This window comes from Thermoascus crustaceus (assembly GCF_041956765.1).
Source record: "Thermoascus crustaceus strain CBS 181.67 unplaced genomic scaffold VTN00scaffold_3, whole genome shotgun sequence".
Taxonomy (NCBI): Eukaryota; Fungi; Ascomycota; class Eurotiomycetes; order Eurotiales; family Thermoascaceae; genus Thermoascus; species Thermoascus crustaceus.
The window spans coordinates 1,687,587-1,711,786 of record NW_027192529.1 but is presented as its reverse complement, the minus strand read 5'-3'; the positions used below and the strand labels follow the sequence as shown (position 1 = coordinate 1,711,786).

General features: G+C 52.8%; 11 protein-coding genes across 11 annotated transcripts; 5 read left to right on the top strand and 6 right to left on the bottom strand.

Annotated features, from left to right (window-relative positions):
• Positions 1-450: 450 nt before the first annotated feature.
• VTN00DRAFT_5806 (uncharacterized protein) lies at positions 451-1,636 on the top strand (the record flags this gene model as incomplete). Its single annotated transcript, XM_069432377.1, has 4 exons — positions 451-590; positions 663-1,175; positions 1,234-1,359; positions 1,474-1,636. 4 exons carry the CDS (start codon positions 451-453, stop codon positions 1,634-1,636), a joined length of 942 nt encoding a protein of 313 aa, XP_069288243.1.
• Positions 1,637-1,702: 66 nt separating this feature from the next.
• VTN00DRAFT_5805 (uncharacterized protein) lies at positions 1,703-2,092 on the top strand (the record flags this gene model as incomplete). Its single annotated transcript, XM_069432376.1, has 2 exons — positions 1,703-1,801; positions 1,865-2,092. The coding sequence occupies 2 exons, from the start codon at positions 1,703-1,705 to the stop codon at positions 2,090-2,092; spliced, it is 327 nt and encodes a 108-aa protein (XP_069288242.1).
• A 728-nt stretch (positions 2,093-2,820) lies between these two features.
• Positions 2,821-4,001, bottom strand: VTN00DRAFT_5804 (uncharacterized protein; the record flags this gene model as incomplete). The annotated part of the gene is made up of 2 exons (XM_069432375.1): positions 2,821-3,757; positions 3,823-4,001. 2 exons carry the CDS (start codon positions 3,999-4,001, stop codon positions 2,821-2,823), a joined length of 1,116 nt encoding a protein of 371 aa, XP_069288241.1.
• Positions 4,002-4,972: 971 nt separating this feature from the next.
• On the bottom strand, positions 4,973-5,846 carry VTN00DRAFT_5803 (uncharacterized protein; the record flags this gene model as incomplete). The annotated part of the gene is made up of 4 exons (XM_069432374.1): positions 4,973-5,190; positions 5,251-5,267; positions 5,321-5,454; positions 5,505-5,846. 4 exons carry the CDS (start codon positions 5,844-5,846, stop codon positions 4,973-4,975), a joined length of 711 nt encoding a protein of 236 aa, XP_069288240.1.
• Positions 5,847-9,021: 3,175 nt separating this feature from the next.
• On the bottom strand, positions 9,022-9,792 carry VTN00DRAFT_5802 (uncharacterized protein; the record flags this gene model as incomplete). The annotated part of the gene is made up of 1 exon (XM_069432373.1): positions 9,022-9,792. The coding sequence occupies one exon, from the start codon at positions 9,790-9,792 to the stop codon at positions 9,022-9,024; it is 771 nt and encodes a 256-aa protein (XP_069288239.1).
• Positions 9,793-10,410: 618 nt separating this feature from the next.
• On the bottom strand, positions 10,411-11,700 carry VTN00DRAFT_5801 (uncharacterized protein; the record flags this gene model as incomplete). The annotated part of the gene is made up of 2 exons (XM_069432372.1): positions 10,411-10,712; positions 11,277-11,700. The coding sequence occupies 2 exons, from the start codon at positions 11,698-11,700 to the stop codon at positions 10,411-10,413; spliced, it is 726 nt and encodes a 241-aa protein (XP_069288238.1).
• A 1,146-nt stretch (positions 11,701-12,846) lies between these two features.
• On the top strand, positions 12,847-13,711 carry VTN00DRAFT_5800 (uncharacterized protein; the record flags this gene model as incomplete). The annotated part of the gene is made up of 4 exons (XM_069432371.1): positions 12,847-13,058; positions 13,124-13,252; positions 13,319-13,627; positions 13,693-13,711. 4 exons carry the CDS (start codon positions 12,847-12,849, stop codon positions 13,709-13,711), a joined length of 669 nt encoding a protein of 222 aa, XP_069288237.1.
• A 1,719-nt stretch (positions 13,712-15,430) lies between these two features.
• Positions 15,431-17,747, top strand: VTN00DRAFT_5799 (uncharacterized protein; the record flags this gene model as incomplete). Its single annotated transcript, XM_069432368.1, has 3 exons — positions 15,431-15,451; positions 15,536-15,658; positions 16,134-17,747. The coding sequence occupies 3 exons, from the start codon at positions 15,431-15,433 to the stop codon at positions 17,745-17,747; spliced, it is 1,758 nt and encodes a 585-aa protein (XP_069288236.1).
• Positions 17,748-19,144: 1,397 nt separating this feature from the next.
• On the top strand, positions 19,145-20,509 carry VTN00DRAFT_5798 (uncharacterized protein; the record flags this gene model as incomplete). Its single annotated transcript, XM_069432367.1, has 3 exons — positions 19,145-19,277; positions 19,354-19,667; positions 19,751-20,509. 3 exons carry the CDS (start codon positions 19,145-19,147, stop codon positions 20,507-20,509), a joined length of 1,206 nt encoding a protein of 401 aa, XP_069288235.1.
• Positions 20,510-20,707: 198 nt separating this feature from the next.
• VTN00DRAFT_5797 (uncharacterized protein) lies at positions 20,708-21,906 on the bottom strand (the record flags this gene model as incomplete). Its single annotated transcript, XM_069432366.1, has 4 exons — positions 20,708-21,113; positions 21,228-21,358; positions 21,483-21,600; positions 21,851-21,906. The coding sequence occupies 4 exons, from the start codon at positions 21,904-21,906 to the stop codon at positions 20,708-20,710; spliced, it is 711 nt and encodes a 236-aa protein (XP_069288234.1).
• A 1,018-nt stretch (positions 21,907-22,924) lies between these two features.
• On the bottom strand, positions 22,925-23,979 carry VTN00DRAFT_5796 (uncharacterized protein; the record flags this gene model as incomplete). The annotated part of the gene is made up of 2 exons (XM_069432365.1): positions 22,925-23,812; positions 23,869-23,979. The coding sequence occupies 2 exons, from the start codon at positions 23,977-23,979 to the stop codon at positions 22,925-22,927; spliced, it is 999 nt and encodes a 332-aa protein (XP_069288233.1).
• Between the last annotated feature and the right edge of the window lie 221 nt (positions 23,980-24,200).

Genomic DNA, 24,200 nt, shown 5'->3' with positions numbered 1-24,200 from the left:
GAACCTGGAACAATCTGTCTTGCAAAAAAAAAAGTTCCAGCCAGGGATGGATATCGTGTGCAGGGCTGGAGGGAAACAAAGGGTTCGCAGTGGAAGAGCTGTCGATGCAATGAGCTCAGAGGCGAGGCAGAGACCACACGCGTTGGCTGCGGAGCTACTGGAGCTGGCAGCGCGGGCGGTGAGGCGGGGCGAGTGCTTATTGGCTCACGCTGTGCAGGGCGAGGCTCCGGCACAAGCCAGACGTTGCCCTCCCCGCGGTCTCCTGAGATACTGCTGAGATACATCTGCGCAGGCAACGTGCTGCAAGCGACCGTGTTGGGCAACTGAGCCTCCACCCAGGTCCGGTTGTTCACTCTCCAGCCCGTGCTCTGTTGCCTTACGACATGAACAGCACCTAGCAGTGCCCGGGACAGCAGAGTGGTAGTAGACGGGTCTATCGTATCGTGCACCATGTCTGAATCTCCTCCACCACCGCCATCGTGGAATCTCACCACAATGGCGAGCGGCGCCGTTCAATTCCTGAGGCTGCCGGTGATAGCATCCTCTGGTCTGGCGGTTGTAGCCAGTGGTCTGCTGTACTTCAAGCAGAAGTATGTCATCGTGACCCTCCCGCGCGAGCACTGAAAGTCGCAGCAGCGGATGCAAACTGACATCTCGCGCAGTGAACTCATATACCCTCGAAATATCCCCTCTGACGCGCGCACCAACGTGCCAAAGCCGAGCCAGTTCGGCATAACTGACTATGAGGACCTCCAGATCCCAACTCCCGACGGCGAGTCCCTCAACGCCCTCTTCATTCGGCCGTCCAACAAGCGCCTGGCCAAGGATATCACCGTGCTGATGTTCCACGGGAACGCGGGTAACATTGGCCACCGCATACCCATCGCCCAGGTCCTGGAGGAGACGTTGGGCTGCAACGTTCTGATGCTGGAGTACCGTGGGTACGGGCTGTCGACGGGGACTCCGGACGAGGTGGGCTTGACGATCGATGCCCAGACGGGACTCGACTACATCCGCCAGCGCGTGGAGACGCGGGACACCAAGATCGTGGTATACGGACAAAGCCTGGGAGGAGCGGTGGCAATCAATCTGGTCGCCAATAACCAGCAGCATGGAGACATCGCGGGTCTGATACTCGAGAACACGTTCTTGAGTATCCGGAAGATGATACCGGCGTACGTGTTCCATGTGTGAAGTAAAGCCCCATCAGATTTGATCACTGACACATTCTAGGGTCTTCCCGCCGGCTCGATACTTCGCTCGGCTATGTCACCAGTACTGGGCAAGCGAGGACATTCTCCCCAAGATCACCGATATCCCTATCCTCTTCCTCAGCGGATTGAAGGATGAGATTGTCCCGTAAGTACTCTTCCTTATCTTTTCAAGCATAACACACCATTCGGATGGCCTCTATGCTACCTGCCTATGTCTACTGTCGGGTTTTCGTGACTTCTCTCGCTGACAACGTCACAGTCCATCCCATATGACCCAGCTCTACACCATTTGCAAGTCACGCCGGAAAGTTTGGCGCACTCTCCCCAACGGAGGTCACAATGACAGCGTCTCCGAACCAGGCTATTTCGAACACATACACTCCTTCGTCATGGAGGAGGTGCTTCCCAGTGTGAAGTCGTGAACTGCCTCTACATTTTGTCTGTCTTCGGGATGGTTGTGAGGCAAAGAAGTTGGCCAAGTGGAGCAGATGGATACATTTTCTATCGCCTCCATCTCCGAGAATCCTCCCTGCATCCACAACGGTGTACTGGGAGAACGGATCACCATCCTCACAATCTCCCCCACTGTCTTCTTCCTCTGTTGACCCTTTCCGACCTGAAGAGCCATGTATTCTTCGGTTGTATCCTAGTTAACCATTTCTCCCCTTTTCGTTTTCTCTTGTTCCCGAATCCGTTTATCGTCCGGGTCGACTTCATCCCATTCTTCCTTCCATCCATTCATCCAGATACCCAAAAACAAGAGACTTGTCATCAATGCGCTGGTGATCGGGGCGGAGTATGTCACCCACATTCACGAGAAATGGTTTGGGCGTGACGCGGTGATTCTCGATGTGTTTGCAGATCTTTGTGCATCATAGGTGGAACCATATCTCGCGGTCGTTGTCCTTTTGTCCCTTTCTTTCGGTTTCCTGTATTGTGCTGGCTTTCTAAGGAGTGTTTTTCTTATTCCTGTCCTTTTTCGTGTAGTATTGCCTGTCTTCTGGACCATTTGGTCAGAGTTGGAGTTCCAGGGACTGTCCGGCTGCTGATTGATCGATCGATGAGGGGCCCTATCCGTATCTGAAACAGTTGGAAGGGATTTTAGGTTCTCCTGGACATTTCCCTCCCCCGTGGCTTTTCATAACCGACTAGTATGCACAAGTCGTCCGCTTGTCAATTGGTTGAGACCCAAGGAATAGGACCGGAACCACATGGCCATTTTACATTTCCTTTGCGCCTTTGATAATGATGACCGTTTTGGGCTATTTCCTCTACTTTGGCGGACTACTGCGGCTCTAGTCATTAGAAAGCGGAACCACACGGATAGTTGTCATACAATCGGATCAATCGTTTCTACCTATACAGTATCCATCTAGTGTTACAATGGGTGTCCATCTCCCTGGATGGAACGACCAAGGCTCGTGTCCATACATCTTTTTTTCCGGTTCATCATCGGGAAAATCTATAAGTAATCCATCTCCCTCCCGCTTTGGATTAGGCGCGCATCACGCTGGAAGCTGCCTGCCCTGGGTATGAGCGGAGAGAGCACGGGAGAGAAAGGGGCTGATTTGGGGGAAAGTTTTAAAACAAAATGGAGAAAGATATTTCATGAAATCTTCTCCGCCTCCTCCATCAACTCCTCCACCTTGAACCCTTCCACGTCGCCCCGGGTGAACATCTGCAGCAGCTCTCCCTTGCGGCCCTTTGCTTCGCCGCCAAAGTCGTAGAACCGCTGCACGCAGCTGACCAGCCAGCTCGCCTCGGCCACCGACACGCCCCGGTCCGGCATGACCTGGCCGTGCATGAGCACCAGCCCCTTTTCGTCCGCAAGGTCGAGGTGGTGCGTCACGGTGGTGTGCGGCTCTGCGTAGGACCCGTGCAGCTTGTACGCCGCGAGGTGCGTGAAGACGATGGTGGAGGTGTGCGTGTTGGCCGTCTGGGACGGGACGGTCGATGGCGGAGGAGAGGCAGGAGGGTGGAAGCCCCACTGGAGGAAGTGGATGTCTGCGCCGGATACGGTCTGAGCAGCAGCAGCGTCGCCATCCTTCTCAGCTTCCGACTCCGGTTGCTTCACTTGCTGTCGTGGCAAAGGGAGGATGAACTGCGGGTGCTGGCGCGCGGTGGACGCGATGCGCCGGTACGTCTCGAGCGGGATGCAGGCGCAGATGGAGTTCGGGTTGCTGGCGTGGCGGAGACGCCAGAGCGCTTCGATCTCCTTGTTGGGAAGAGCCAGGATCTTCTCCACGTCGAGGTAGGAGCTGAGAGGCTTGATCCCGGGTGTTTGGGGGGTGGCCTGCGTGGCAGGGTGGGCTGTCGTCGCGGCGGCGGCGCCTGATGATGAGGATGTAGCTTGAGAAGGAGGGGGAGGAGGGGTCGTCCCGTGCGGTGATTTCGAATTCATCACTTGCTCTGCATTTTTCAGTCCTTCCGCCGCCGTGACCGCTGTCGGGTCAGACTTTATCGAGTCGATGGATTCCCGACGGACGTTCTCGATCTTGTCCTTATATGCTTCCTTCAGCGATTCGATCGAATCGAGACCCTCCCTGAGATGATAGATAGATCCGTCAGTAATCTGCCTGCAGAAAAGTGTGCCTGAAAACCAACATACTCCTTCGCCTTCCGACTCAACTTCTCCTTATACTTCTCCAGCACATGGTTCGGGTCGCGATGCGTGGCGAGGAAGCGCACATCGTGCACCTGTGCCCACCGTCTCTGTTGCGCGCGGAACGGCGCCAGATTGTTGGCCCTCAGGAGGGTCCGGAGAGCGGGCGACCTCATTGACGCCATGGCTGGCTAGAGGAGATTATCTGCAGGTTGGCAGGTGAGGTTTGGAGAAATGTTCCTGAATGTCCAGATAGAAAGTGGAAGTTGAACTTAGACGGCCCGCGCCGCGGTGCTATAGTGGTCGCTGCCCGTGTCCGTAGTACGAAGTGGCGTAGGATGGATGATTGGCCGGGATACACCCCGATGCGGCGATGCCCCGACACCGACTAGTTTCGGCTCCGCATCTCAGGTCGGGCCCTGCGGTAGCTTATCTTAACCTCCGTCCGGCTCGACGCAGGGTCAGGGCCAGCCCGGTAGGGCTGATCGTGGGGGGAAAGGGGTAGTGGTTTGTCCAAGGAAATGCCTATCTGTGAGTATGAAGGTACCTAGGTACTCTTTGGTATCTACTGGAAAGAGATTAGATAGGTAGATGGTAGACAGACGGACTTCTGACACCACCAACTGATATGTCTTAATTATTCTAGAAATCCCAAGTCAGCCAGCGAAAATACATTTACTATTTTTGCCAGTTGCTGCGGGCATTTCCCCTGGGGATGTGTGCCTGGGCATATTGTGCCCGGGCAGGTCTTAAACAGGATGCCACCCCCGGAGACGTCTTGGCGCGCACGTCCGGGCGGTGAGGTCTTAACGGGATGTTGCCCCCAGGGGGGTCTTGTCAGGAACGTTATGCGCGGACATATCTTAACAGGATGCCATCCCCGGGCACATGCGGGCAGTGAGGTCTTAACAAGACACTGCCCCAGGCACGTGTGTGTAGGGAGGTTGGTAACCAGTAGCACTTGTACTTGCCACTCATAAAATTCTGGGAATATTATCATTATGTCCTGGACCTCTAAGTACCTATAGGGCCTGGATTTCGCCTATGGCTTCCAGAGACTTGGTAGCCATGGTCATCCACGGGTGCTGCAAACATTCCTGGACCGTGTATCTTTGGTTGGGGTCCACCGTAAGCATGTGATCGATCAGATCCAGCGCTAATCGCCAACATCGTCCCAGTAAGGCGAAGGATAGGTGTACTGGCTCATTTTTATCTGTTGCGCTAATGTATAGGGGTTCTCTGGCGTGTAGAGCTCATTGCTGAACGGAGTGAACCCGCAAAGGCAGATGTAAAGAAGGACACCTGCAGACCAGACGTCGACCGGGAATGAATATCGCCTGAATTCAGTGGCCTCGAGGATTTCCGGGGCCACATCTGTGTGTGAGGCGTTATTATTCAGCTGCATAAGTCGAAAATATTCCAACAGTCACTTACAGCTCGGCGTACCACAACTGCCCATGGTTAGAGCACGGAATTTCCCACTTATTTGATCGGAAAAACTTACAGTTTGTCGCAGTAACCAACCACGGGGCTAACATAAGTGGCTAAACCAAAGTCGCCGAGTGTGATTGAAAGGCCATCGTCCATGCAAAATATATTTTCGGGTTTGACGTCCCGATGCACAATGTTTTGATCATGCTGTCTTGCGTAAGCGATCTTGAAGTTATTCCTCTGGAGAAGGCTCTTACCAGGTATTTCAATGCTGAGAAGAGCTGCGAAAAGAGCTTCCGGATCTCCGGTTCTGTAAACCTCGTGCGGTGAACGATCCGATTGAACAGTTCTCCCCCCTTGGCCAAATCCATCACAATGAAAATATGCTCATCCTCTGCGATCATGTCGCGCACACATGTAATATTTGGGTGTTGAAGCGTGCTCATCAACTTCACCTCATACCGGACAAATTCCATATGCTTGCGCTTGATCTTCATTCTGTCTCCGGAGAATCGCTCGAAGACCTTGACAGCATACTGGTCCCCAGTGATCTTGTCAGTGCAGGTATAGACCGTGGCAAAATGGCCTCTCCCAATCATGGAACCAGAGCGATAACGTCGATGGTACACCGTGGAGAAGTGGATACCCTGGAAGGCTTCGCTTATGTCGACATACGCAGGACGAGACGTTGCAGCCAGGCTACTTGACTCCTCGTCGTCAATGACTTCTTCCAGTGCTTCTCCTGGCTGATCCCTGCTTGAATTTGCGTCTAGGACGGCAAAATGTTCTCTGACATCCCCACCACGTTGAATTCGGGTGAAACAACTTATTGATAAATTGCTACTGCATAATATCAAATTAAGGAACCAGAATAAAACCGCTCCATAAAAACTACCTAAAATGATGCTTACTTACATGGGTACCTACCTACCTACCTAGATACCTGATAGGCACAATATCATCTCCTTACTGAGAAACATTGTCTATTGTATATAAACAAAGCTTGTCTATGAGTAATCATCAAGCACTAAGCTACTAAGTACCACTGGCACGTACATGTACATGCCTATTCCAGTTACACTAACCACTCTACACACACCTACCCACCTAGGTATCTATGACCTCATCAACATCATCATCATCATAATCATGATTCCAGTTCTGGTTCTGGTTCTGGTACCACTGCCTCCACAACCCCTTCACAATCCCAATCCCCGCCCTCCGGGCGACTGCCCGGGGGGAACCACATTAACAACCTTCAACCCCACCTCCCCCAACGGATGACCTCTGCACCGGCTCCCTACCCCGGGGATTGCTTGGTCCAATGGTAACCCGGCCTGGTATGTCTGCGATCAGTGACATTGCGATGGCTAGCTGCATATGTTAGTGCAGTAGTACTTCGCATTGACATAATTACTGAGCGCTATGTATACTCACTCCTTTTGTTCTCTGTGGGGCTTAGGTTGAGCTCTACTAAAGATGGTTTTCTGGCCCTTGCACTCGCTTTCTGGTCTCTATTACTTGTATTAGCAGCTCTTCTGCCTTCTTCAATTTTCCCTGATTCCAGTAAGTGAACATCAGGTTATTTGTGCTGGTCAGAGTGCCTGGATGTTCTCGCTCCAGCACTCTCTTGTTAATCTCCGCCATTTCAATCTGCAGCTGTTCTGCCTTCTTCTATTGTCTCTGGTTCTGATAAATGGATGCCAGAGTATTTATACTGGCTAGAGTGTCTGGATGTTCTGGCCTCGGCACTCTCTTTTTGGTCTTCAGTGTTTGTATATTCAGCTCTTCTGCCTTCTTAAATTGTCCCTGCTTCTGATAAGTGGATGCTAGCAAATGTGTGGTTTGTATTGTCCAGTGATTATCTTGGCCAAATTTTTGTCTTGCCCACTGCGATACCTCCACAAACAATATCTCTGCATCACTATATCTTCCATCACTGTGAAGACATTGCCCTACTCTATAAGCCAGCCTCATTCTTTTATTTGGCCAATGTTTGAACTCTTTACTTTGGAGGACAAACTGAGCATGAGGCAGGTATTCTTGCCACAGTTTCCGATTCTGATAATCATCTGTAGGGAAAGGCAAAAGCTTAATCAATTGACCTCCTGCTTTTAATTTCCATTTCCCAGGCATCCCTTCATTTCGCAGCCAGTTTCTCGTTGCTAAATGGACTAGTCGATGAAGGCTGACAAATCTGTTGCTCGATTGCACAGTGATGAAAGAGTAAGCCTTGAGAAGTCCCAGCGCATCTTCATGTTTGACTTGTGAACCATTAGAAGTTAGAAGTAATGGTGGCACTTCCTGAAAACCAACACAGGATAGCATAGACAAATAGTCTGCTGCTAAAGAATTCAGTTTCTGGATTTGCCGGAAAGAAATGAGCCAGGTCAGAGCCATTGGGTTCTTGATCTCTGGATATCGCCATTCATCTTCAATGTCTCGACTGAGTAATTCAAGCATGTTATCCTCCTGGCTTTCAAGCAGGGAAATGTATGTGGTAACATCGCAATCAGTTTCGTTGATGTACGCCGCAGCCTGGACAATGGCTAAGGGTAGAAGTTACCCAGGGGGTATTAGACTGTATGATAGTTTGAGGATGCCGTTTTGCGAAGTTGCTTGACGAAGAGTTGAGGGAAGATAACTAGGTAGATAATTGAGACCGAGCGAGGGTAAGGCTGAGAAGGCTGAACACAAGGCTATCCACGCATGCCAGGCGCTAAGATTGGCCAAAGAAGCCAATCATGATGTAGCTAGCGTACAGTATATATATATAGGAAACTGTGATGTCTACCAAATAATATATTGCCTTAATCCAGGTGTACGAAAGGGCTCAAATCAAGAGGGAAATCTAAATGAAACAAACGGCAGCAACGAGCTAGAGCGATGGAAGTTGCAACTCCTTCGCATCAAGAATGAGGAAAGAGTATACATGTTTCAAAAATGAAAATACTGTCGAAGCCAGCAAAGCAGAACGATCTGCAAATCACGGGGCGGTGCAAGAAGAGAATGGTGTTGTTCTGTTCCCAAGCTTGGGGCGCAGTGCAGCCCAAGTCAGCAGAATATTACCACTAATGTCATCCACAAGCGAGGCCACCTTGGCATGCGTTCGCATCCAACACATTCGTATACGAATCAGGTTCATATCACCAGGTAAGAAGGGCTCTAATCAAGAGGACAGGGTCTTACTGGTTATTGAAGCAATCAAAAAGGGCCCCGTTTCTACTCTTCGAAAAGCTGCGCGTCTAGATGATGTCCCTCGCTCCACCCTGCAGGACCGACTTTGCGGCAGCTCTGTACAGTACAAACTGAATCACGCACAGATTGACCTGCAGAATTGTAAGAAGAGGTGCTGCGCGACCATCGGTATACTACCTCGAAGCACCTTCTTGTCCCAACCGAGATTTACCTTGATTGGAATCTAACAGATTTGAAAATCTTGCGACGTAATCTCTTGTCCGATCTCCTCCGTAACAGTCGTATATAATCCTCCGGTCGATGCGTACGTCCTGAGGAAATATATATTTTCGGATGAATCTCTGCACTATGTACAATAATCTGGAAACTATTTCAGGGTTCGGACCTCCTGAGAGTCTTTCGTACGGGTACGTTGCAAAGCGATGACAGACAGGAAGTAATGAAAAATCCAGACGTATGTACAGAGCGGTAAGCAGTAGTTCCGTAAGCGTCAGCAGTCTCGCTTTTTCGTTTGATTCGGTTGAAACGTATGCAGCAGTGGAATAATTCAAATTATGACTGCATAAGCGATGCAGATCATGCCGTTGTGCTGCCTCCTCGTTCCCTCGTCAATCTCTCCGACAACTCAGTCCTCGCCATTACTGGCGCTTCTTTTGCAGGCTCTTCGCATATGTCCTCGTTGGTTTCTGCACTTTCCGTCGCTTTCGATTGTTTTCGCTGCTGCGGACCCTCCTCAGTCGTAGTAGAATTAGAATTAGGATCCTTATTCTTTGGTTTGCGTCCCCGTTTGCTTTTCTTAGGCGGCGCTACTGACCCTCCCCCGGCGGCCGCCTCCGCGGCTTTCACCGTGCGCCAGGCCTGCATGTAAGAAATATCATTTCCTCGGGACTTTTCAATCTCCATGATCTGCTTCGGCTTCACGCGCTGATCGCTACCGAGGAAGATGGCCTGATGCTTCGGCTGGAGATACTTGACGGACACCGCAGGCTTCCACCCATGATGCGTCTCGGGCGGGCAGGTATGCGGAACGGATACCGTCGTCTTTGAGAGGCCCGACTTGGCGCCGGTCTGGATACGGATGCGGAATTGACACGAGTCGGAGCGGCAGACGACCAGATATCGCCGTCGCTCGCTCGATCGGACTTTGTACGAGAGGCCTCTGGCAACGGTGTACTGGACGAGCGCTTGGCGCGCCTCGGCGAGATCTTTGAATGAGGATCCACGGATGTAGGGATCCGGGAGTTGCGATAATGGTAATGGCACATGTGGTGTTATTGCTGTTGAATCTATTGTTGATTCGCGTGGGCTACTGCTGCTGGCTGGCGGTGGTGATGTTGACGACGTCATTGTCTTAACCTGTAAAACTACCAGTCAGATTATTTCTTCGTCGGGGTTTTTTACATCTCTGAAAAACGGCATATTTTACCTTCACAAGAAGGAAAAACCCCGGACTTCAATTGAGATATCTGCACAGCTCGGGAAACTATGCAGCGAATCGGGTGGCTTGCTTGTACTGTACTGTAGAAACTCCAACAAACCCGATCTTCAATCCAGAGCGCGTCCGCGCGCCTGCTTATCTACCTGTCAACAACACATGTTGAACACGAGGACTCAGACTAAGTACGCCTTCATGCTACTCTTTTTGGTAGGACCTCACCTCTCAGATAGTACAGGTTTTTGGAACGTCTCCTTAAAATTGACTAGGGTGTACTGAAGCAAATTTTCTGCCTGAGATGGGTGCATCCGGGTAATTCGGCGGTCGGCGTACGTCATTATGTCAGCAGTGTGCGGATACTGCCTCTCTTTACCGCTTTCTATTAATTGCACCAAGCTTAATCCTTATCTGAGCGACGTACTACCTGTATAAGTTCAATAGTTCTTGACCGATGGTGACAGTTGTACCTTTCCTCTGTTTAAGGCGTATATCTCCATGTGTTGGGTGGCAGGGATGTCGGGAAACCAGCATCACGGTGAGATGCTCATTTGCTCTGAGATGTCGTAGAGATCGAACATCGTCCCTCTCTTATCGCTTCCGGCGATGACCGGGGCTCTAGAGATGCTGTCTATTGGATTGTCAATGATCTCAGTCTTGAAAGCCTCCCAATTCCCCTCGGTTGGGCTAACATTGATCTTAACGCTGTCAATCAGAGAACCGATGAGGTGCGGCTTCCCAATGGTCACTGCGATGATGACTTTGTTTGCTGGACGAGTTCTGCGGCCATGTGGAATCGCAGTGCCATTAGCAAGTATTCCTGTGAAATTTGTCCCTGTAGCTTATCCAAAATTGACTGCCAGATCCTGGCCCGCTCGAAGCACACCGGGCCAGTCATTGGCATTGAGAATTATCGATCCGGTTTGACTTCCAGCATCCGCAAGTTTCAGGCTTCCTTTATCCCCATTAAACGAGATGACCGGCTCCTGTCCAAGCGAATGTGCGACCCTGAAGGCGTAAATGTATGCCAGAAGAACAGGGAGCAACATGGCGATATGGCGGCAACGCATTCTCAGGAGTAACCGAACCCCCGATTAGGGGGATTGAGCCAGCGCAATCGTGATTCTACTAAAGGCCAGTTGGTAGAAGCTATTCTGAAGGCTCAATGCTGGGCTGTCTCCATCCTCGATGAGGAACAGAGAAGCAGGCCGTGTGCATGTCATCATCTTCACAGGCCGTGACCTCGTCTATTTAGACTAAATGTAGAATACCTAAGACGGGAACCCTTCTCCAATTAATAAGCACCACAGTCGAATGGAAAATCTCAGGCAGCTTCTTGGTCACCACAATCCCGCCAAAGCGCGTGCTCAGACAGTTAGGTAGAAGACAACCCGCGTACTTTCAGCCCCTTTGTCGAGAGACAATTTGACCACGTCTTCGAGGCCTCGCTTTGCAGCTGTAGCAAGGAAGGGAGGCTCGGATGGGCTAATTACGGCATAGGTCGCAGATGAGGCTGAAGAGAGAAAAGGCCTATTGAGGCGCAGGGCGAATTCTGCATGCAGATGAAGGCAGGCTTGCCAATAATCCTTGGACGAGAGAAGCAGGCGAACAATATCCTCATGCCCGCCAAGAATGGCATATTGCAGAGCCGTGGCATCCTCACAATCATTGTGCCAACAAAAATCGGCAGGTTCCGTTGCCACCAGTTGATACTGACCTCCCAGTGCTGCCAGAGCAAGGGAAGAATCATGGAATACACCAGGAATTCTGGGATAAGGCGAGTAGCAGCTGCTTACCACATCAGCCTCGATCGCGTCGAACATATTGGATATTCCGAGCAGTGCAGCTGCGTGTAGAAAATCTATTTCGAATGCATCTTCGTGAATTCTTGATCATGCTCCAGTGTAGTCAAGACGCAGTGACACTTCTCGGGAACTGTGGAATTTCTGAAGCACGGCGGTCACAAGGATCTCAAGGAGCTCGCGATATCGTTCCTTGGAGCAAGTGTCATGATCGATCAGGGCCTCTAAGACACGGTGGAGCCGATCCGACAAGTTTTGCTTCCCTTTGCCGTCTGCGACAACTCGATTTACAATGTATCGCTTGAGAAATTGGTTGTTTACCCCATGCTCAAAATTAGGCACCCAGTAGATTTCGAGAGCATGTACTCTCCAGATAGCCTCCGGAATTTCTTAATCAAAAGGTTCTAATAGGGCGAATAAGCACTGAGCATGGATTTTAAGGCCGGCAGTCTTGTTTCCCGGTTCAAAGCTACTACCTAGTGGATATCAAATGAAGCCATCACTTACTGCAGACCAGCCTTAGCCTCACTGCTTCAACGGGACCGACCGTGAGCACGATCTCCTCTGCAATTCTTTGCACGAACTCTACTGGCAGGTTATATAGCGGGCAGACCACACTGTCTGTAGGCACGACCGATATTTATAAGATAATTGAGGGGCAAAGCCTGCAACTTCTGTGTCAAATGCTGAAGGCAGAAGTGAACGGTCTCCTTCTGAAGCTGGACGAAGTCATAAGAAATGAATACTTCTTAGCAGGGTCTCGAAATCCTAAAAGAGGTTTCATATAAGATTCACTTCGCGAGCGGTGTACATGGTGTCTGTTGGTTATGCACTGGGCACAATGTGATGACTCAGCAGATGCAGGCCACGTGGATGCGCGTCTCAGCCTGGCCCGGGCTGATGCTGTACTTCCGTACGCGGTCGGAGACGCAGGCAGGAGCAGACCCCAGACGTCAAGGGTCGAGACCCTTGAGTACGCTCCTTTATCTCTCCTTCTCTCCGCCGTCGATCTGCTGCTCTGCTTGCTTGTCACATTCCGCTCCTTTCCAATTGCTTTCTTTTCATTCGGCTCTAGTCCCATTGCTCTTCCCTCTATATCATACCGTTCCCCCTGATATTGGGTTGGTCTCCGTCCGGCCTGCGGACGACGACGGGCGGACATTCGACATGGCAAAGCCTCCGACACCACGCCTCGTTCTCGTCAGCGCCATTGCGCTTGTATTCATCATCTTCGTCCTCTTCTTCGAGCCACAGGGTCCCCCGAGTCCCGCAGCCCGCGCCCCCGGACACTTGGAGAAGTCCTCGACGAATTTCGTCGTCGAGGATGAGATGCTGAAGGGTGGGGTGGTCATGCCCAAGTTGGGGAATGAGACTGCCAAGTAAGGAGGATCGAATTCCTCTACCCTCCGAGGGGATTGCTAATGGTGGATTGGGAATACTACAGAGCGGAGCTGGGTCGTGCGACGTGGAAATTCTTCCACACCATGATGGCCCGGTACCCGGAGCACCCGACAGAGGATGAGCAGGAAACGCTACGCTCGTTTGTCTACCTGTTCTCGCGTTTATATCCTTGGTATGTTGCTAGGGCTCCGCCGGAGCGTTTAGGTTGGACGGTTTTCTGGGACTAACGGCTCCCCAGCGGCGAATGCGCATCCCACTTCCAACAGCATCTTAAGAAGTACCCACCCCAGGTCTCATCTCGCAACGCGGCAGCAGGCTGGGCGTGCTTTATTCACAACGAGGTGAACGCAATGCTGCACAAGCCCATGTTCGACTGCAACAAGATCGGCGATTTTTATGACTGCGGGTGCGCCGACGAGGATAACAAGACGGGGGGCAAGAAGGCGGGTAAGAAGAGTGACATTGATGAGGCGTCTGCAAAGTCGACAGAAAGCGGGAAAGATGTGAATTGGGATAAGATGCATGCTGTGGAAATATCCAAAGAGCCGTGAGTTTCCATCCTTTTTCTGTCAAGAGAGCTCTCTGCCGCAGCTCATGTGCTAACTTTCCTAGCCCGATGCGGGGTGGATAAACATGGTGACTCATGGATGATCCTTCCATCTTTGCAACTGTTGCGATCTTGTGATTCCCTCGATTCCTCTCCATGCTGCCTCTTTCTATACCCATCTTATCAGCGTGGACTTGTGGGCCGTCACTCGTGTATACGACTACTTGGTAATTTCTCTCGGGACTCTTGGCGTCGGGATCCGATCTCCACCTACAGTTCTGAGTTCTCCAAGGCGATAACGGCGCCCCACAACCCGAGTCCCCTCGTGGATACCCGTCCCCCGCTCATAGATTTATATAACATGGAGGGAACCTGAGAGCAGCGAACACCAGAAGCGGGTATTACAACTGTGAAGGAGATCCACGGACGGATGCGCCTGCGCTTTCATGAGAAACGCCTGCATGCGCCGGTTGGTCATCGATCCCATGACCAAGGATTGGGCAGTTCACGAGTGACGCGGCTAGGCTGATGATCCCACTGGCGGATCTCTCTATCTCCTAGCCGTCCGGTTCCAGTTGCCAATAGATAGGTACAGAGGTAGACAACTATGGGGATCCAAACTCTCCCAAATGGAAGACACTGCCTGATTCGTTGGAGAGTTGCCTTTGGGTGTTCTCCTGACCGGATGATACCAAGACAGGATCCTGCCTGCCCTTCTTGACGCATGGTTATTCTTGCAACCTAAGTCGCGTAGAGGACGAGGATCATAATAATAAAAGTACCCTACCTGGTGCATCAGCTGTGACCAGGGTAACGCGCAAGGCGCCTCGAGTCCACTCCCCTGTAGAGAGTGTTGCGGGAGCCGATCGGATCATTTGCATCGCAACCCCATTGCACCGGCGGGTTCTTATTATATCGCGTCTCGCCTTAAGAACTTGATCGATCATCCGCAGCGCTGCACTAGCCTGACGAGCTGAAGGGTGGTGGTGAGATGTGGTTGGCGAGTTGCCGTCGCGCACCATTCACAATGCCTGTCTCCTGACTTCTTTGCCCGACCGCGCCCGCCACACACAGGCTGAACATCGGGCCCTGGCACTTTCGGCGTGACTCGTTTGTTTTGGAGGGGGTGCGACGGTCTCAGGTGTCGCGTCCAAACCTGCGACACGGAGGACGGGGATAGTAAACACAGCCGTCTTGAAGCGGACGGTTTCTGTGTCATGGTGCTCAGAGACTTTTTTTTTCTTCCCTTCTTTCTGCCTCTGCAACGCGCTCTGTCTTCTCTTCTTGTCTTCTTGTATCTCTTGTTGCCTCGTTAGTCGAAGCGTAGGGCACAGCCCTCGGACCCGGGACGGACTAGCGCCGCCGCCTGAAAAGGACTAGCGGTTCCTGCGGAGCCTTCGTCCCGCCGTCGCAAAAGCAGAAGAAAAACAAGCAGAACTAGAAGACGAAAGAAGCGCTGGAACACAGATTTAAGAACAGGCGTTCGGGCGTGACAGTCGCTTTTTATCTATCGTCCCGCTGTCCTGCTCTATTCCTCCCCGCTCCCTTCGCGCGCCTCGCGGACGCTCGTCTGGGCCTGTTTGGACCGTCCTCCGTCGCCGCCCTGCCCGTCCGCTTCACCTGTCTGCATTGGGCACGACTCCACGCCGTATCTTCAGTGCCTTACGATCTGGTCGGAAGCCTCAACAAGGCGCCTCTCACCGACTCGTTCGTCGCACAGCCCGACGGCCCGCCTATTCGGGGACCTGACGACGGCTGCAACAGTCTTCATTCGGGTTCCCGCTCGTCCACGGTCCAGCAATCATGGTCTCGTTCTCATGCGAGGTGAGTTGGCTGCGTCTATCATCATTCGCCGTCCTCTCTAGTCTTGGTATAGGGACGTGCTGACTTCGACCCACCTCGTCCCAGGCGTGTGGTGATGTCCTCACCAAGAAGAAGCTTGATCCTCACCGCAACCAATGCCGCGGCGCCTCGTTTACCTGCATCGATTGTATGGTCCACTTCCAAGGGACCGATTATAGGGCGCATACGGTACGGTGACTATTTCCTTCTCTCTGTTGATAACTAGTCATTCTGCGCGATGGTGAATGTACTGTCTCGGAATATTCTGTTGTTGATATCGGATGTCGCTGGTTGGCCTATGCAATGCGCGTGCTTTGGGGTTTGCGATGACTCGCCTTGGTCTCCCGAGTCTAGCAGGTCGTGCATGCGCTGGTGTGTCCTAGCAGCACAGCGATCTCTGGTGAGCGCCTTGGTCACGCGGTGTCTCTGTCAAGGGTCCTGCCACTCGCTGTGCGCAAAGGTCAACCAACGCCGTGTTGACGTCGCTCATTTGACATACCTAGCGAAGCCGTATGCTGCCTGTGATGACCTTATTGGGCGTCATGATGGGCGAGAGCAACCGTTGCCCCTGGCTTACGCATTGTTAAATCTTTTTTCTGTCGACTGGATCTTTCGATTGGACGTGACTGACGATGGAACTGCATTGCCTGTTCGGTGGATGTAGTCATGCATGACCGAGGCACAGAAATACCAGGGTGCGCTGTATAAGGAGAAGCCGTCCAAAAAACAGCCAAAGGCAAAGAACAACAACAACAACAACAACAACCATGCCGCCGGCAATTCTGCCAAGTCGAACCCTAACTCCAACGGAAAGCCTCGGCCGCCGTACGTCGAAGACGCTCCTGATGCAGACGGTACCAGCTCCAACAATCCTCCTCCGCCCGCCCCCAGTCCCCCGCCTGCAACAGCCGCTGCGCCCTCGTCAACAGAAGTGGCTCCCACCGAAAACAATGCAGTGAATGTCTTTGACTACCTCGTCACGAGCGAAACGCCAAACGCATCCAAGGTCTCCCTTGGCGGGACCAAGTCGCAAATGCGGATGGTGGACCACGCTCCGTCCGTGTTCGAGCCGAGCAAGGCGCTCACCCGCGTAGACACCGATGTGGATGATGAGGAGAAGGAATATGACATTGCCTACGAGGAAAATGGCTTCTCGTACGGTGCGGAGCCTATCAAGCCGTCATTGTACCCGAACCAGAACTCCAACATATCAATGGAGTTTATGACCCCGGCACCGAAGAAGAGCAAGGATCGCAACCGCGGAAACAAGGACAGACAGGCTTCGCCTTATAATAGCCAGGCCAATGGCACGACTGACAAGAAGCGGAAGCGTGGACATGCGGAGGATCTCGATATCAATGCAGCCAACTCGCAATACGACGAGGACACCCCCATGCTCGACGCCCCTTCCAGCGTCCTGAACAATGCGGGCACGCCAGTCCTTAATCATTCTGGACTTACGGGAGGGCTGAACAAGATGCTCAGGTCCGACGCATCACACTCGTCAGAGTATGAAGACTACGATGATGAACACGACCACGGGCGGGACCCCGACCCTACTTCTCCCCTCAAACGCAGTCGTCGAGGCGAGAAGCAAGCCAACGGAGAGAACGGCCTTGGAATTTCGGTCAAGGGTCGTACTGGACGGATCATGTCGATGTTCGGTGGTTCTGCAGTGTCCGGCAGCAGTGCTGGTGGCAACGAGCCTTCGTCCCAAGCGCTGGTCCGAACCCGCCGCCGCAGCTCTTCCGACGTCGACGAAAATCCTACCCCGCTGGTCCAAATTCGCCGGTCCAAGAAGACTCATCGTGTGGTGCATCCTAGGTCGCCGGAGTCTCGCAAGTCCAAGCGGAAGAGCAACGGCGAGACACACTACGAGCTTTCGCGCCCGTCGCGGCGGCAGAAGGCGATTGAGTACCACCGCGATTCTGACCGGTCCCGTTCGCGCTCCCCTCGGCGGGGAGACGATGAGCGCCGCCTCATTGTCTACCGGCATTCGAAGGTGTCCGGTGACGAGCTGCAACGCGAGAAGGCCCGTCACTTCCTCTCTCTCGTTACCAAGGGGCCGGAAAGTGAGCGCGGATGCTCCATCCACAAGGCGCTGAAGAGATTCCACCGGGACTTCCCCTCCCTCTCGGGCTCCGAGGAGCGCGAGGGAGAGCGACACCGTCGCAAGAGCCGCACCGATAAGGAGCGCCGGAGCGAGGAGGAGAAGGAGCTGTGGCGCACGTTGCGGTTGAAGAGGAACGACCGAGGTGAGGTTGTCGTTTTCTTCTAGGAGAATTTCTTCCTAGACCCTTTCACTTGCTCATGGGTCCTTCTTTTGTGTTACTGTACGAAAAACGGAGTGAACGACATTCTTTTCTAGCTGTACGCTGAATGGAAAACGCTGAATCGTTGTGTCGTGGGTGTTTGTTCATTGCAAGTTCTGCGACGAAAGTTCTACAGCATCGTAGGGTGTCTGGAATGGGTTTCCAATTCTTTCTGCATCTTTCGGACTAGGATAGCACAGCATTAGGTAGTTAGGCATCTATGTGGTGTTTTCGGCCCTGCTTCCCCTTTGCCAACGTTACTGTACTTTGGCATGCGTCGATTTTGGTTTGATCCCGTGACAGAAGTAGTACCATCACGTCGAAATTCCTCCCCTGACCCAAATCCTTCGAGCATAACCACCACCTCCGGCGTTCAGTAACCTGAACACGAAGCGATAGTGGCGATTGATGTCCTGACAAATAGGGATTACACTGTGGAATCCTATGCCATAGGTATTCGCCGTTAACTTCTTCCTCAACCTAGGAGCCAGTAACGATGCGGCTGATAACAAACGGGGAGTCTGCTGCATCACTCAAGTACACACATAGGTAAGTAACACTCCGTACGATCAAGGCCAAGCAAAGGCGCAGTGGGCAGGTGGCTGGTTGCCCTTTTGTGCCTAGGTAGATCGGTGCTGATCAACCGTTGAAGGTTGTGCTGTGGAGCAGATCCACCGGATCGACGATGTCAATCCATCTGATATGCGAGCCGATATGTGAACACAATGCAGCTAAGCGAACTCAGCAGGGGCAATATCAACGTCAATTCCTGCACAAGTTAAAATTTTCAGCTATCACAAGTGCATTAGCTGTTGCTATCAATTGGTCGGGAAAAGGTCGTGGGAAGAATACGGGCCCTCGGGTCCTGAGTACTAATATAAGCTTACCCCACCGATCAAGATTATTACCAACTAACCCTACGACCACCAACCACACCGTCTTTATCACAACCACACCTTAGTCTATGCAATCATCACCATCATCCAGCTTCACGATAGGAAGATAGCAGGCTGAGATGGTCCCCTATCTACGGAGCGAAAACGCCCTGGACCCATGGACCAGTCAACTCCTCTCCGCTGCCAACTCCACCTCCGTGGGGAACGGAAAACGCAACCCTGACGAACCGCTAACGTCAACCTGCTTGACGATGGGCATCTCTATAGCGCAGTTACATAGATATCTACGATGATGCTGGAGGTGATCATCAGATAAATACCTACTGCGCTACCACCCTCAAGTCAGTCAGGGTCGTTTTTTTTTACCAATTGGATACCTTGATCAGTTGTTCCACCTAGCCGGCTGCTACTAGCATACCTCCATTAGGTACCTAGATTATATTATACGCCTTTTTAGATAATCCGCGATGGCGCTCGTCATCCAGGCCGCGACCTTTGCGCATCAATACATGTACTCGTGGCTGCAGAGCCTGCCCAGCAAGAACCCGGGCGCATTGAAGCTCGGCGTCATCTCGTCTGCGCAGATCAATCCCGCGGCGAGTAAGTCGTCAATTCCCCTACCATGCACATAAAACTCTACAATTAGCGGTCAATGCTAAATGCATTGATTGATAAGTCATCTACCCTGCCGAAACCCACCCCGAAGTGATCCTCTACGGCATCGCGTCCCGCGACGCCACGACGGCCCAGAAGGCCGCGAAGCAGTACCACTTCACACGCGCGTACGGCTCGTACCAAGAGCTGCTGGATGACCCGGACGTCGACATCGTGTACATCTCGACGCCCAACGGCTTGCACTACGAGTGGGCGTCCAAGGCCCTGACGGCCAAGAAGCACGTTCTGCTCGAGAAGCCGTTCACGTCGAATGCGGCCGAGGCGAAGAGATTGGTCCAGCAGGCGAGGGATGCGGGGTTGGTTCTGGAGGAGGCTGTAAGCTGGGTGTCCTTACTGTCCTATTCCATTACATTAGGATCTAATCGTTGAGACTGACTCGCGCTGGGTGTTTCTTCTAGCTCCACTGGCAATTCCACCCCGCCGCGCACGCCTGGCGCCAGATGCTCGACTCCGGCAAATACGGCAAGATCCTCCGCACCGACGCCCTGATGACCGCCAGCCCCGGCGTCCCGGACGGTGACATCCGCTGGCAATTCGACCTGGCGGGCGGTTCCGCCATGGACATGACCTACGCGCTCTCCTTCACGCGGTACGCCCTCCACGCGCGGAAGCCCCGTCAGATCCTCTCCGCCGTGGCGCGGCCGTACATGAAGGACACCCGCGTCGACGAGGCGATGCACTCGCTGCTCGTCTTCGAGGGGCCCGAGGGCCAGGACGTCCAGAGTCGCGTGTACACGGACATGGCGCGGCGGTGGGTGTTTGGCGGAATCGTGCCGCGCGTGTGGGAGTTGCCGTCCATCGAGGTCGAGACCGAGCGGGCCATCATCTACTTCTACAACGCGATGATGCCGCATCTGTACCATTACATCTCGGTCACGGATAAGGCGACGGGCAAGACGCGCTACCACAAGCAGTTCAGCGGCGGCCCGCTGTGGGGGAATGTCGAGACGAGTGTGGGGAAGGGTGGAAAGGATTCCTGGAGCACGTATCGCTGGCAGCTGGAGGCGTTTGTTGATGCCGTCCGTGGAAAGACTCCTGCCTTTTGGATTCCTGGGGAGGAGAGCATCGCGCAGATGGAGTGCATTGACGATATCTATCGGGCCGCAGGATTGCCCGTTCGGCCGTCGAACGTGTTGGTGCCTGAAAAGTCTGGTTGATTGTGTGATAGCTAAGTGTCAACTTCGGTATGATTAAATTAGGTGTCGGATGACGTTTCTAGTCTGATATGTAATGATGTACAAGTACATCGGCAAGGGTATCTGAGGAGATGTACATAATAAAGTTAACATCGATTTATTACGACCCACTCGATTCATCCCCGTATATCACTGTATTCACCCCGGAGGACCTCGACTTCAAACCGCAGCCAAAGCCAAAGCCGCAGCAGCCACACCACCGATAGCCCAGTGGGCGTTGCCTGTCACCTGAGGGGCGACACCGCCAGAGCTGCTGGCAGGGCTCGCGGTTCCCGAAGCGGTAGCAGACGAAGAAGCACCCGCGGACGCAGCGCCCGCCGTCGAAGTCGCAAACCCACTTGAGACGGCCGTGCCTGTTGCCGTCGCCGTGTTCGCAGATGGTGAAGCCCCAGTCGTCGCCGCGGGCAAGCCCGCTGTCACAACGACCGGTACGGCGCCCAGGGCTCTCATGTCACCAGGGAAGGTCATGGTCGCCGCGCCGGGAAAGTTGGCCCCGCTGCCCCAGATGGACTCGGTGCAGGCAACGGCGGTGGTTCCAAGCATGTTGCAGCCTAAGGTCATGTAGCTGTTGGGGAAAAAAGGCATTTACAGGTTAGTTCTACAATTGCTTTTTTATATGCTCCCATATTTGGACAGATAGGAAAGGGAAGAAATCATATATAAAGTCAAGTATACATACGTATCATCAAACTTATCCGCCAGCGAGTAGCCAAGAGTTGACGGGCCCTGCTGGACTGTTACCGGACCCGGTAAGCCGCACTCGTCCTCTTGGTCGCTGCATTGGACGACGTAGGTGGTTGCAGTGGCGTCCTGGAGGGAAGGCACATCGTCAATTAAAGTAAACAAGTATGCTATGGATATCATCTTAGGTAGGTAGTTATATTATAGACGGGGCACAAAAAAGAAAACAAGGGCAAAGAACAGATCCACATACCGCACCCGCCACAGAAGCAACCAGACTCTGTTCGTCAAAGCCGAGCAGGAAGAGCGAGATGGTACTGGTCTGGGCCACGGCCACGCCAAGGATCGCGGAGAGGGAGATGATGGATTGACTGAAGAGGTCTTTTTTTGGCAAGTATTCAATGGATAACGAGTTGTGGTGTAGTGAAAACGAGCGTCAACCTGGAACGAATGTGAATCGCTTCTTCAGCCTGTAGATAAGATATGGATGCGAGATCGAGGCAATAACCTCCGGGGCGAGAAAACGAACACAAAGAGGCAGGATAAATCCCAATTGACCGAGCACCGGCGGCTTCTCTGGCCCTAATATAATAAACATTAACAGCCAGGCACCCAGCTCACCTAGCCCCTGTCATCAATTCAAGGCGAAGCAAAAAGCTTAAATTGTGGCCATCCATGATTTTAGGCAACGGAGTTACACCGTTATATTGTACGAAAAAGGGGGGGGGCCTGACTGATTCATCCATCTCGCACTCGTTTGTTGGATCCAGACCGCATGCCAAGAGAGAGGCGCTGCGCCGCGGGGGCGAAAAAAGCATTGGCAGAAGAAAAAGCGCGGAGAGGATTCGATCCGGCATGCATGGAGAGGTTCGAACAGAAAAGAGCCTGGATGGACCCAACTTCTGTGGAGAGATTGGATAGGATAGGATAAGATTGGGTACAGCCTCATGTTAACCCGATCGAGCAGATCCCTAGCTAGTTGGCTAGTTGGCCCCCATGCACCAAGGCTCAATTGAGAGGGATCTCGGAAATCCTATCCGACGCGGGTCTCTTTCTTTTTGTGTGTGTGTGTGTGTGTGTATGTGAAACGGTGGATCAAGACCCCCCTTTTCTTGTCGCCGACTCGCCGATGTTGGATGCTATTTTAGTGCTTAACCGTTTTATCTAGGGTAGACGCTGAAGAGCTCTTCTCAGACCAAATGGTAGGAGGGCAAGAAAACGAAAATTTGAGTTCACGGCTCATGTAGAATCTGGAAGGTCTGAAGGGGGACGAGGTGTTTAAATACATGCTTATGGGTAGGAAGCACTCGGTGGTGATGAACCGTTCGGGAGGTAACAACTCGGCCTGCGGCTGGCAACGCAGAGCAAAAGAACTGGAGAACAGAGTGTGTACAGAAGTCTGCCTTTTCACTGCCTACAGGACTTATGTTCATAGGTTTGGCATGGATGCCTTTCCAGCAATGTCCTAATTGGGATTATTAGCTACTTATCTTCCACATGTTTGCTTGTCGTACCAACGTCATTATTAGTACTCTTCATTAATTCATCTGTCCCATGTTCTCTGCGCCAGATGTGACATCAGCCCCCAGGGACTGCATGCATGTCGCATATGCCCCGTCGTCTGTTCTCTGAATGTCGCGTTCCCAAGGTTCATGGCCCAAACTCCCCTAAGATGCCTCTATTGGAAGCAAACCCTCACAAGCCCTGATAAAATTGATCTCTCTTCTTCAACGCACCCAGCAACTGCTCCGCAAACTCCTCCGCATGGAACGCATACCCCAGGTGGCCCCCAGGCATCCTCAACATCCGAATCTCCAACCGCTCTGCAAGCCACATATTCGGCACGTAGCAGAGACTGTTCTCCGACTCGCGCCCCGCCGCGGGGAGGACCCGGTCCCGATGCGTCTTCAGCGTCTCTACATCGATCTCCGCGGCCGGGTACACGGTCAGCTCGCGCTCGAACCAGTACGTCGTGTTTGCGCCGATGTAGCCCCCACGGCGCGCCTCCATGGCCAGCCGGAGCGCTGTCGCCTCGGCCTCGACGCCGCCGACGATGGTTAGGGCCAGTTTGTGGATGGCGGGAATGGGGCCCGCGCGGCGGTAGATGTCGTAGATGTTCTGCAGGAGCGGGAGATGCGATGCGCCGTTCGGGAGGAGCTTCAGTGCCGGTGGCTCGTGGGGGATGAGCATGCGGACGGACGACGGGTGTCGCGCGAGCAGTTCCAGGGCGACGATGGCACCGAAGCTTGTGCCCACGACTGTGGCTGGCTCTTTGTTGGGTGAGAGATGCTCGATGAGGCAGTGCGCGTCGTCTGCGTCCATCTGGAGACGAGCGGAGTAGTCCTGGGCGTCGGTCAGGTGGCTGCGCGAGAAGCCGCGGCGGTCGTATGTCACGACGGTGAAGTGTCGAGAGAGCTCGTTTGCGATGCGGGTGTAGGTATCTGCCTGACCGTGGCCACTAGATATCAAGAGGAAGAGGGGGCCCCTGCCTCTTGTTTCATAGTGGAGAGTTGCTCCGGGGACGTCGAGGACTCCCATTGTGCTTAAGGTGTTGCTCAAGTGGGAGAGTTGGACATCAGATGTCTAGGTCCTTGTTAGCACGCATGCATCTGAAGCTATGAACGCACAAGCAAACGTACAAAGTGGGAGCAGACACTGCCAATGAGGACCGGAGGAAAGACAACTAGATGCGAGTTCAAAAGCTCAAACTTAGGTCTGCTGTGTGCTGTGTGTTGTTGTCGACGGCGCATAGAACTCCAGCAGTGACATGATGCTGGTTTGCTGACAGAATGCTTTCATTCAAACATACTGACATTCACCTCAGTCGAAGTCACCGTACCCTATCACTGTCACTGTCACCGCCACAGTGACGGTTCCATATTCACTGTCAAGAGAGTATTGACAACTGAGTCATTCCAAGCCTACCTAGGTACGGTGTAGTCCTCTTCTCAGGTCTCATAGGAAAAGTGAA